Below are 12,903 nucleotides of genomic sequence, written 5' to 3'. Positions count from 1 at the left end.
CAAGGTCAGGAGATTGAGACTATCCTAGCTAACATGGTGAAACCCTCTCTCCACTAAAAATACAAAAAATTAGCTAGGCGTGTGGCAGGTGCCTGTAGTCCCAGCTACTCGGGAGGCTGAGACAGGAGAATGGCGTGAATCCGGGAGGCAGAACTTGCAGTGAGCCGAGTTCACACCACTGCACTCCAGCCTGGGTGACAGAGTGCGACTCCATCTTAAAAAAAAAAAAAAAAAAAGGACAAGGGATTTGAATAGACACTTCTCCAAAGAAGATATACAGATGGCCAATTAGCACACCAAAAGATGCTCAACATCATTAGTCATTAGAAAAATGCCAATCAAATCCACATTGAGATACAATTTCACACCCACTAAGATGATTATAATAAAAAAGGTGAATAATAACAAGTGTTGGTGAGCAAGTGGAGAAATTAGAACCCTCATTCACTGCTAACGCAAATCTAAAATGTTGCAACTGCTGCAGAAAGCAGCCTGGCAGTTCCTCAAATGGTTAATCATAGAGTTACCATATGACCCAGTAATTCCACTATTGGGTACATACACAAGAAAATTAAAAACAAATGTTCACACAAAAACTTACACACAAATGTTCATAGCAGCATAATAGCCAAAAAATGGAAACAACCCATATGTCCATCTCCTGATGAACAGATAAACAAAATGTGTATATCCGTGCAATGAAATATTATCCAGCCATAAAAAGGGATGAAGTAGTAAGAATTGCTACCATGTGGATGAACCTTGAAAACATGTTAAATGAAAGGAACCAGACACAAAAGACTGGCTTCCATTTGTACATATGTGATTCAATTTCTATAAAATATTCAAAATAGGCATCCATAGAGACAGAAAGCAGATTAGGAGGTGGCTAGGAAGGAGGGGAAACAAGAGTGACTGCTAATGGGCACAGGGTTCTTTTTGGGGTGATGAAAATGTTTTAGAATTAGTGATGATAGTTGCACAATCTAGTGAATATACTAAAAACCACTGAATTGTATACCTTAAATGGGTGAATTTTATGTTGGTGAAATATATATATATATATATATATATTTTTTTTTTTTTTTTTTCTGAGACAGATTCTGGCCCTGTCACCCAGGCTGGAGTGCAGTGGCACGATCTCAGCTCACTGCAGCTCACTGCAACCTTCACCTCCTGGGCTCAAGTGATCCTCCCATCTTAGCCTCCCAAATCCCTAGGAGTACAGGCCCATACCACCACACTTGGCTTTTTCTAAAAAAAAATTTTGTAGAGACGGAGTTCCACCATGTTGCCCAGGCTGGTCTCAAACTCCTGGCGCCCACCTTGGCCTCCCAAAGTGTTGGGATTACAGGCGTGAGCCACTGCACCCAGCTTGTTAGTGAATTATATTAATTAAAAAAAAAGGGGGGATTGTGCTGAGGATCCCATAGCGTATATACAGCACTAACAATGCCTGCACATTGCAAGTGATTAATAAATTAGTTCTCCCTTATTTATTTTTTTGATGCCACAGTAGCAAGTCTGATAGTTCTCTCTCCTTTCTGTCTTTCCAGTATTTTCACCTTTTTTTTTTTTTTTTCCTTTGAGACAAAGTCTTGCTCTGTCATCACCCAGGCTAGAGTGCAGTGCCATGATCTGGGGTCACTGCAACCTCTGCCTCTCGGGTTCAAGTGATTCTCCTGCCTCAGCCGTCCAAGCAGCTGGGATTACAGGCACTTGCCACCATGCCTAGCTAATTTTTTGTATTTTTAGTAGAGATGGGGTTTCACCATGTTGGCCAGGCTGGTCTCGAACTCCTGGCCTCAAGTGATCCACCCTCCTCAGCCTCCCAAAGTGCTGGGATTATAGGTGTGAGCCACTGCATCGGGCCATATTCGTTTTTTACATCACCCATCTGCCCAACCGATAACAGCTAATGTGCCCTAGTTGCTGAACAATGCCTTTAGACACTGGAAGTACAGTGGTTAAGGGCAATCTCAATTGGAGCTTATGGTCTGGTAAGGGAGAAAATCATGCAATACAGTTACAAGCTGATAAATGACATGAACAAAAAAGTCCAAGCTTTCTTGAGAGTGAGTAAGAGGAATCTGATGGAGTTTGGAGATGGAGTAGTGTGCAGGAAATTATCCTAAAAACGAGGCTTGGTAGTAACATATACTGTTCTCTCCTTCATTACAGAGGAGGTGTGAAGCAGCTGAAGGGTCGGTGAGTAATTCTATGGGAGGGTGGTCTGCGTGTCCTTAGAAGGGCTGGGGTTCTCTGCTTCCTTACCGAATCCTCAGGCAGTGTGACACTAGGGACTGGGATGTAAGGCTGTGATGCTGCCTGGGTAGAGAGAAACAACACCCCACTGGGGCAGGAGCTATTTGGCTTCTGAGACCTTCACTGTGGAGCAAACAGGAAACCTTTAGTTTTACTTGTGTCTTTTTTTTTTTTTTTTTTTTTTGAGATGGAGTTTTGCTCTTGTTGCCCAAGCTGGAATGCAATGGCGTGATCTTGGCTCATTGCAACCTCCACCTCCCAGGTTCAAGCCATTCCCCTGCCTCAGCCTCCCAAGTAGCTGGGATTACAGGCGCGTGCCCCCATGCCTGGCTAATATTTTGTACTTTTAGTAGAAATGGGGTTTCACCGTGTTAGCCAGGCTGGTCTTGAACTCCTGACCTCAGGTGATCTGTCCGCCTCCACCTCCCAAAGTGCTGGGATTACAGGCATGAGCCACGCGTCTGGCCTTACTTGTGTCTTGAGAGGTGAAAAATGATCAGGGGAATAAGAAATAATTAAAAACAGGCAGGTAGTTAGTTTCACAAATTTATGTTTTGTGGAGCCTGGCACACAAGAACAGGCTGTTTTTAGAAGTCATAATTATAATTTGGACCCTTATTTTCAAAAAGAATTTTTAAGTGATTTGTAAGAAACATACTAGAAAACCTAATAAAATAGAAAATAAAAGTCAGAGAGAGAAAAATATTCAAAAAAGCTAGGCTAATAGTATTACTGTCTTGAGTATTAAATTTAACTCTGATTCCTGATAGCTGAGGCAAAAAGGAAAACAGTAAGTTAACCAGTTTTAATGTCTGGTTTAAAAAGAAGCGCAACATGTTCATTTATCTTTTAAGTTTCCAAACATTTGTTAAATGTGATTTAACAAGAACATTCAGGAATGCATTTAAAAAAAGAAAAAGAAACCCTCACAACAGTGTTGCCTTCCTAACAGCTGCCTTGAGGACCTACAGCTGGCCAGGCACTTTGTGTGGGAAAGTGGGTTTACCTCCATTTAAGCTGTTTTTATTTTTGCCAAGTACCTTCCAATTCTTGACCACATATATTTTAAAAATAATCATACATAAAATTGTCACCTCCACCTCCCGCACTTATTAGAGCATGATTCTCACACTTCAGTGTGCATACAGTCATCTGGGGATCTTGTTAAAATGCAGATTCTGCTGGGCGCAGTGGCTCACGCCTATAATCCCAGCACTTTGGGAGACTGAGGCAGGCAGATCACCTGAGGTCAGGAGTTGGAGACCAGCCTGGCCAACATCGGGAAACCCCGTCTCTACCAAAAATACAAAAATTAGCTGGGTGTGGTGGCATGCACCTGTAATCCCAGCTACTCGGGAGGCTGAGGGAGGAGAATCACTTGAACCTGGGAGGTGGTGGTTGCGGTGAGCTGAGATCCCGTCACTGGACTCCAGCCTGGGCAACAGAGCGAGACTCCATCTCAAAAAAAAAAAAAAAAAAAAAATTGCAGATTCTGATTCAGTTGGTTGGGCGGATCTGGGGCCATAGATCCTGCATTTCTAACCAGTTTTTGGGTGACGGGCTGCTCAAACAAGAATCACACTTTGAATAAAAAAGCATTAGAGCATAACCTTGGTGTGTGTGTGTATGTGTGTGTGGGTGTGTGTGTTTTGTGGATTTTTTTTTTTTTTTTTGACACGGAGTGTCACTCTTGTTGTCCAGGCTGGAGTGCAATGGCATGATCTTGGCTCATGGCAACCTCCGCCTCCCAGGTTCAAGCAATTGTCCTGCCTCAGTCTCCCAAGTAGCTGGGATTACAGGCGTGCACCACCACACCTGGCGAATTTTGTATTTTTAGTAGAGATGGGGTTTCTCCATGTTGGTCAGGCTGGTCTCAAACTCCCGACCTTAGGGGATCTGCCTGCCACAGCCTCCCAAAGCACTGGGATTACAGGTGTGAGTCACCTCACGCAGTCTATGTTGGTTTTTAAAATGTCTGATTTTAAACTCTTGCAATCTTTTGTTCTTTTCTCATACCACAGGTCATCTATTTCCCAGACAATGGAAAACTAGGGAATCAAATTCTTCAGAGATAAGAACTTGTTCTTCCAAGTTTCCTTGTTCCTGGCTGCTATAGGCCTGACACCTTAAGCCTTTTATTATAACACTAAAACCGGACAGTCTCTTGAGACAAGACCTCCTACTGTACTCTTTCCAGGGAAGCAGAACTGCAATTACCCACTTCAAAGATATTCAGAGGCTGAGCAGTGCGGGGAGTGCTCACTTGCTGGGGATGAGATCCAAGTCCTCTTCTTAGCTCCGCACAGCAGCAAATCGCTTCACCTTCCTGAGGCCTCTTCTCTGTAAAGCGAGAGGGCTAAATGGGTCCATCTCTAGGGGCCTTCCCTTCCAGCGTGCACACACACACACACACACACACACACAAATGCCCAACCAGCTCTAAGAGGGCTACTGAAGAGGTGGCTGGACATGTGCTGGGTCATTTTAGGGTAAGGTGTAGGGGGTCTTTTGCTTCTCCCTTCTCATATTTTGTTTTCTTATTGCTGCTCAGAGGGGGGTAAGAAATGGAGGGGCCATCAGAACCTGAATCCTTTAACATCCACCAGGAAGTTTTATTTTTTTTTATTTTTTATTTTTTATTTTGAGACGGAGTCTCGCTCTGTCACCCAGGCTGGAGTGCAGTGGCCGGATCTCAGCTCACTGCAAGCCCCGCCTCCCAGGTTCACGCCATTCTCCTGCCTCAGCCTCCCGAGTAGCTGGGACTACAGGCGCCCGCCACCTCGCCCGGCTAGTTTTTTGTATTTCTTAATAGAGACGAGGTTTCACCGTGTTAGCCAGGATGGTCTCGATCTCCTGACCTTGTGATCCGCCCGTCTCGGCCTCCCAAAGTGCTGGGATTACAGGCTTGAGCCACCGCGCCCGGCCTGGAAGTTTTATTTAGAGTGGGTGATAGGATCTAAAATCTCTGGAGACTAATTTGACATTTTTCATCCCAGGAACCAAATATCACATTTCCCTATGGTGCCCACACTGACTCAACCAGAACTGGCTACCAGCTTCAGAAATGTGTTACTTATGTTCAAGTAATTTGTTATAGGAATAGATTACATTTTTTTTCAAAAACTTTGGATTTGGCATATCATCATCTATAGAGGGATTGGTTCCAGGATCCCCTGCAGATGCCAAAATACATGGATGCCCAAGTCCTCAGCTAAAAATTGCGTAGTATTTGCATATAACCTATGCACATCCTCCTGTATACTTTAAATCATCTCTAGATTACTTATAATACCTAATACAATGTAAATGCTATGTAAATACTTGTACTGTGTGGCTTTTAATTTGTATTTGTTGTTGTATTGTTATTTATTTATTTTTGAGACAGAGTCTCACTCTCTTGCTGAGGCTGGGATGCAAAGGCGCCATCTCAGCTCACTGCAACCTCTGCCTCCCAAGTTCAAGCGATTCTCCTGTCACAGCCTCCTGAATAGCTGGGAATACAGGCATGTGCCACCATACCTGGCTAATTTTTTTTTTTTTTTGAGACGGAGTCTCGTCCTGTTGCCCAGGCTGGAGTGCAGTGGCATGATCTCTGCTCACTGTAACCTCCGCCTCCCAGGTTCAAGCAATTCTCCTGCCTCAGCCTCCTGAGTAGCTGGGATTACAGGCGCCTGCCACCATGCCTGGCTAACTTTTGTATTTTTAGTAGAGACGGGGTTTCACCATGTTGGCCAGGCTGCCTGTGTCGGCCTCCCAAAGTGCTGGGATTACAGGTGTGAACCACCGTGCCCGGCCTGTATTGTTATTCTTTACTGGCTTTTCTTCCTGAATATTTTACATCTGTGGTTGATTGACTCTGTTGAGCGGAACCCACAGATACGGAGGACCAGCTACTAAATGGTGAATCTTCAGTTGGCCTCCAACGGGGAATTCAATTTAGGTAATAGTTCATTGTAGCAAAAGCCAAGACAAAAATGGATTCTCCAGGCTGTCCCCTTCCTGGGGGGTGGTGCATAAAAACAGGGTTTTGTTGATTGTCTGCAGTGAATGATTCTGAGGAAAAGGTGTTTTTTCTGGTCCTTGTCCATTTAGTTAGTAAAGAAACTACCTGGGTGTGCTGTTCTCTCATAGGTGAAGTGTGGGTAAAGAGCTGAACAGATGAATCTTGTTGCTTGATCAACCGATCAGTGATACAGAAACAGTTTTTCTATCTTTGGCTGTCAGTTGTGTGTTTGGCCAATGCACTGTGACAACCTGTTCTGTCACTAGGAATGAGTATCCCAGTGTTGTCACAGTAATTGGTGGTGGGAACTTCCATAATGGGATTTGATCTTGTCACTTGGTCCATGGCAGCTAGTTTATGAGAATGATCACATTTGTGTGTGTGTGTGTGTGTGTATATATATATAATTTATTTTTATTTTTTTTGAGATGAAGTCTCGCTCTTGTTGCCCAGGCTGGAGTGCAATGGCATGATCTCAGCTCACTGCAACCTCTGCCTCCCAGGTTCAAGCAATTCTCCTGCCTCAGCCTCCCAAGTATTGAGACAAAGTCTCGCTTTCTCGCCCAGGCTGGAGTGCAATGGCATGATCTCGGCTCACTGCAACCTCTGCTTCCCAGGTTCAAGCAATTCTCCTGTCTCAGCCTCCCGAGTAGCTGGGATTACAGGCGTGTGCTACCACGCCCGGCTAATTTTTTTTTTTTTTTTTTTTTGAGATGGAGTGTTGCTCTGCCACCCAGGCTGGAGTGTGGTGGTATGATCTCGGCTCACCGCAAGCTCCGCCTCCCAGGTTCACGCCATTCTCCTGCCTCAGCCTCCTGAGGAGCTAGGACTACAGGCGCCCACTACTACACCCGGCTAATTTTTTGTATTTTTAGTAGAGATGGGGCTTCACCATGTTAGCCAGGATGGTCTCGGTCTCCTGACCTCGTGATCCACCCACCTTGGCCTCCCAAAGTGCTAGAATTACAGGCGTGAGCCACCACACCCAGCCTAATTTTGTATTTTTAGTAGAGACGGGGTTTCACCATGTTGGCCAGGCTGATCTCCAACTCCTGACCTCAAGTGATCTACCCGCCTTGGCATCCCAAAGTGCTGGGATTACAGGCATGAGTCACCACACCCAACCAAATTTGTGTGTGTGTATATGTGTATGTGTGTGTGTGTGTGTGTGTGTGTGTATGTATAAAATCCTCGGCCTCCCAAAGTGCTGGGATTACAGGCATGAGCCACCATGCCCGGCCTGTATGTATGTTTTGAGTGCAGTGGAGTGAACATGGCTCACTGAAGCCTCAGTCTCCTGAGCTCAAGCAATCCTCCTGCCTTAGCTTCCCAAGTAGCCAGGACCACAGGTGTGTACCACCACATCTGCCTAATTTTTAGTTTTTGTAGACACAGGGTATCACCATGTTGCCTAGCCTGGACATTCATATTTTCTTTTATTGATAAAATTAATTCACATCGGCCAGGCACTGTGGCTCATGCCTGTAATCCCAGCACTTTGGGAAGCCAAGGTGGGTGGATCACCTGAGGTTGGGAGTTGTGACCAGCCTGACCAAAATGGTGAAACCCCATCTCTACTAAAAATACAAAATTAGCTGGGCGTGGTGGCACATGCCTGTAATCCCAGCTACTCGGGAGGCTGAGGCAGGAGAATGGCTTGAACCCAGGAGGCGGAGGTTTCAGTGAGCCGAGATCGTGCCATTGCACTCCAACCCGGGCAGCAAGAGTGAAACTCCGTGTCAAAAAAAAAAAAAAAAAAAAATTAATTCACAGTTGGGTATCTACTTTATGCAAGCTTGATGAATGACAAAATTTGACAAATTCTGTAGTTTAGTGACTTTTCTATTTGTTTGTTTATATCATAATTTACTTTTTGAAGAGGTACAAAAAAATTTCCAGAAGTCTATCCTTGGCCAGGTGTAGTGGCTCACGCCTGTAATCCCAGCACTTTGGGAGGCTGAGGTGGGAGGATCACTTGAGACCAGGAGTTCAAGACTAGCATGGGCAACATGGCAAAAACCCATCTCTACAAAAATTTCAAAAATTAGCTGGGCCTGGTGGCGCACGCCTGTAATCCCAGCTACTTGGGAGGCTGAGGTGGGAGGATCACTTGAGCCTGGGAGGTTGAAGCTGCAGTGAGCCATGGTTGTGCCACTGCACTCCAGCCTGGGCAACAGAGCAAGACCGTGTCTCAAAAAAAAAGTCTATTCTCAAAATATTTCACTGAAATGGCAACTTTAGTGGTCCGCAGAAGCTGCTAGAGGACTTAAGGTGCATCTGCCTATAACCCACACCTTGCTCCTGCCAGAACAGTGAGTTTCACCAAAGTAGGAGTTGATGTTTACTAATGACCAGTGCTGGGGAGGGACCTGCAAATCTTTTTATGAGTCAAATGACTCAGTATTTCATATTGTGCTTTATCTTCAAAGAAACTCAGAATTCAGTCTAGTAACAGCAATGATTTTGGTTCATACATGTAGCTAATGTTTTATCAGCTCTTTTCAAGGGCTTTATCTTTAAATTCTTAAAGCCATCTCAAATCTCATTAATCTTTGAAAGCATATAAAATAAAAGTTATTTTGGGAGGCCAGGGCAGGTGGATCACCTGAGGTCAGGAGTTTGAGACCAGCCTGGCCAACATGGTAAAACCCTGTCTCTACTAAATATACGAAAATTAGCTGGGCATGGTGGTGGGTGCCTGTAATTGCAGCTACTCTGGAGGCTGAGGCAGGACAATTGCTTGAACCTGGGAGGCAGAGGTTGCAGTGAGCCAAGATTGTGCCACTGCACTCCAGCCTGGGTGACGGAGCGAGACTCCGTCTCAAAAAATAAAACAAACAAAAAAAACCAAAGAAAAATCAATAATGTTAGCACTCCTCTTATCAAGTCAACCTTATTCTTTATTTTTTTTGAGACGGAGTCTTGCTCTGTCACCCAGGCTGGAGTGCAGTGGTGCGATCTCGGCTCACTGCAACCTCCGCCCCTCCAGGTTTAAGCAATTCTCTACCTCAGCCTCCGGAGTAGCTGGGATTACAGGCACGTTCCACCACGCCTGGCTAATTTTTTATATTTTTAGTAGAGACAGGGTTTCACCATCTTGGCCAGGCTGATCTTGAACTCCTGACTTCGTGAACCACCCGCCTCGGCCTCCCAAAGTGCTGGGATTACAGGCGTAAGCCACCGTGCCCGGCCAACTTTATTCTTTTCTCACTTCTGGCTTGCCTCTCTCCGCTTTGGGCTATTCTGTAGAGTCAGTTATGGTGCTCAAGCTTCACTGACAGCCCTGAGTAGATATGGTCGAAATAGGAAGGGCCAGTCATTTATAGGTGAAACGTGAACCTGAAGAATATCCTCAGTGTTCATGACCTGATGATCCTGTTACCTACAGATGCTTAACAAATTACTCCAGAATGCAGTGGCTTAAAACAACATACATATCTCAGTTTCTGTGGATTAGGAATCCTGACAAGGTTTAGCTAAGTGTTTTTGCCTCAAGGTTTCTCACAAGCTGCAATTGCGTTGGATCCACTTCCAAGCTCAGTGGTGGCTGGCAGGATTGTTTTTCAGTTTGTTGGGACGGAGGGTCTCAGTTCTTTGCTGGCTGTTAGCCTCTGCTTAGGGTTACTTATATGGCAGCTTGTTTCCTAGGACAAGGTTTTGAAAGGAGAGGAAGGTAGTGTGCACAGGCAGAAGCCAGACCATTTGTAACTGTCTCAGAAGTGATATCCCATTGCTTCTGCCCTTTTCTAACAGAAGAAAGTTCAGCCCACACTGAAGGCAAATAGATTATATGAATACCAACAGGTGGGAATCACAGGGGCCTTTTTAAAGGTTTTCACAATTACCTAAATTTTCTGCGGAAATGGGCATTTATCAGAATTTTTTGTTTTGTTTTTGTTTTTTAAAGACAGGGTTTTGCTTGCTCTGTTGCCCAGGCTGGAGTACAGTGGTGTGATTACAGCTCACTGCAGCCTCGACTTCCCAGGCTCAGGCCATCCTCCCGCTGCAGCCTCCCAAGTAGCTGGGACTAGGTATGCGCCACCACACCGGGCTAATGTTTGTCTGTTTTGTAGATAGGGGTTTCACCCTGTTGCCCAGGTTGGCCTTGAACTCCTGAGCTCAAGCAATCCATCTGCCTCAGTCTCCCATAGTGCCAGGATTACAGGCCTGAACCACCACACCTGGCCATCAGAATGCTTTATCAGGACAGAAATTAGATTCTGGTATCCTCATATGCTGATGGATACTTGGTTTTGTTGTAAATTAAGTTGATGAAGATGAATGGTTAAGGATTCCAACCCTGAAAACCCATCTCACTTTTGTCATCTATCTTCAAAGGATTTGTAATTAAGGTCTACTAAATTTATTTCCAACATCAACCACTCTCTCCTCTATACCTAGTGAATCCAAAGCAACCAATGCAAACACTCAGTCTTAGTGGCACAACTATTAAGAACAGCTCAAATGGCAGGCAGCTGATGCACTTCAATAAACAGTCTCATTCTGTCATTTGGAGGGCAACGCTTGTTATTGTATTAAAATGGGCAAAAACTAGATCTAAATTAAGGACAACAGGCAGGTATTATTATTTTAAAAAGTGAACTTGGAAGGATATAAAATCAAATTGAACATCATACGTACTAGAAAGTCTCCTCCCTTTACAAGAAATGGTGCAGCCTGTAAACTTGCTTAATTCCCTGGTTGCAATTTTTTTTTGGGGTCAGAGTCTTGCTCTGTCACCCAGGCTGGAGTGCAGTGGCGCAATCTCCACTCACTGCAACCTCTGCCTCCCAGGTTCAAGCAATTCTCCTGCCTCAGTCTCTTGAGTAACTGGGATTACAGGTGTGCAGCACCATGCCTGGCTAATTTTTAAATTTTTGGTAGAGATGGGGTTTCAACATGTTGGCCAGGCTGGTCTCGAACTCCTGACCTCAAATGATCCACCGGCCTTGGCCTCCCAAAGTGCTGGGATTATAGGCGTGAGACACCGCGCCCGGCCCCAAATTTCTAAACACTTAACATTATCTCAAGTGTCCTGGCCTTTAAACGGGGATATTTCTCTTGTATCATAAGAACTTGGTGTGGATTAATATTTTTGCAAGGACTTAACGTTAAATGCATATTATACACGTAGTTTTTATTTTTTTGAGATGAAGTTTTGCTCTTGTTGCCCAGGCTGGAGTGCAATGGTTCCATCTTGGGTCACCACAACCTCTGCCTCCCAGGGTCAAGTGATTCTCCTGCCTCAGCCTCCTGAGTAGCTGGGATTACAGGCATGCACCACCATGCCCAGCTAATTTTTTTGCATTTTTTTTTTAGTAGAAACGGGATTTCTCCATGTTGGTCAGGCTGGTCTCGAACTGCTGACCTCAGGTGATTTGCCCGCCTTGGCCTCCCAAAGTGCTGGGATTACACGCGTGAGCCACTGCACCTGGCCTATACATGTAGTTTTTAAACTCCAACTTTTATTTTATTGGAATCTACCTTCCCAAACCTCCAACTTAAATGTCTTTAGCAACACAAAAACAAACTTCCTTCTCAGTTGGCCTCAGGTTTAGTCACTTTTCTGTATTAATATTCTGAAGATTTTGTAAGAGCTTTATGCTATGCTAAAGCTTTGCTAACTCCCAAGTTGCACTGACTATTCAAACTTCTCTGGTGCCTGAAGGTCTTATTTATTTTTATTTTTATTTTTGTAGAGATGGAGTCTCATGCTGTTGCCCAGGCTGGAATGCAGTGGCGTGATCGCGGCACACTGCAACCTTGAAATCCTGGGCTCAAGCATTCCTCCTGCCTCAGCCTGAGTAGTTGGGACTACAGGTGCCAGCCAACACATCTGGCTAATTTTGAATTTTTTTATAGACACAGGGTCCCACTATGTTGCCCAGGCTGATCTTGAACACTTAGGTTCAAGTGTTCCTCCTGCTTTGGCCTCCCAAAATGTGGGGACTGCAGGTGTGAGCCACTGCACCCGGCCATAAGGCCTTATTTTAAAGCAAATATAAGTTCAGATTCTATTATCAGCAAATCGCCAATTTTCTGTGATATAACAATCTAAGGCAAAGCAGTTTCCTTATAAGGCTAAACTGGTAAGAGTACAGGTTTCAAAAGAAAAGAATGGGCAGTAACAAAGTCCACTTATAAGCTGAGACTGCTCTGCAGCAGCTAGTTTCCCTGTGGACACGCAGAGCAAATTCAGAATTAAAGGGGGTTGTAAACCCACCTGTTTGTTGGCTCTTTTGAGATAGCTACAAGCTCTCCTATAATAGCACCAAGGTTCCCCCAAACTGGGAATTCTAGGTCCATATATTTAACACAAGGTGTAGGAGGGCCTGCCTAGGTTGGTCAGTCTGGTGAACAAACTGGTTTAACGGATCCCAACAGGTTACATTTTAACACTACGAAAACACTGTGTTCTAAGTATTGCACAATTAAAACAAATTAACTAGAACAATTTATGTAGTTCAGGTGTAGGTGGGAAAAGACAAACAACACTAAAAACTACCACAAATAAAAATGAAAATTAAAAACTAGACATGAAGCAAAAAATAAATTCTAACAAGTCCTGACCAAGTCATCCAATACAGAAGCACTCCAACAGAAAGCTGGACAATTTACACAAAAAAATCAAAAAA

General features: G+C 44.4%; 1 protein-coding gene across 5 annotated transcripts in view; it reads left to right on the top strand.

The window, feature by feature from the left end:
• The window catches only part of LHFPL5 (LHFPL tetraspan subfamily member 5), a 25,634-nt gene extending 12,731 nt beyond the window's left edge, over positions 1–12,903 (top strand). For 2 of the 5 annotated variants that reach the window (XR_013416489.1, XR_013416490.1), the window contains exons 3-4: positions 11,300–12,175; positions 12,224–12,903. Coding sequence is in view for 1 of the 5 variants with exons in the window: in XM_015136222.3 (XP_014991708.1) it covers positions 2,182–2,192 (11 nt within the window). In the remaining 4 variants the exon portion in view is untranslated. Of the gene's footprint in view, positions 1–2,181; positions 2,209–4,286; positions 5,584–11,231; positions 11,265–11,299; positions 12,176–12,223 lie in introns of those variants that run through there. The other 3 variants (XR_013416488.1, XM_015136222.3, XR_013416487.1) reach the window with 3 other exon arrangements.

Source organism: Macaca mulatta, chromosome 4 (assembly GCF_049350105.2).
Source record: "Macaca mulatta isolate MMU2019108-1 chromosome 4, T2T-MMU8v2.0, whole genome shotgun sequence".
NCBI classification, from domain to species: Eukaryota; Metazoa; Chordata; class Mammalia; order Primates; family Cercopithecidae; genus Macaca; species Macaca mulatta.
Note: the sequence above shows the minus strand (reverse complement) of the source record. Positions and strands in the feature narration are given on the sequence as shown.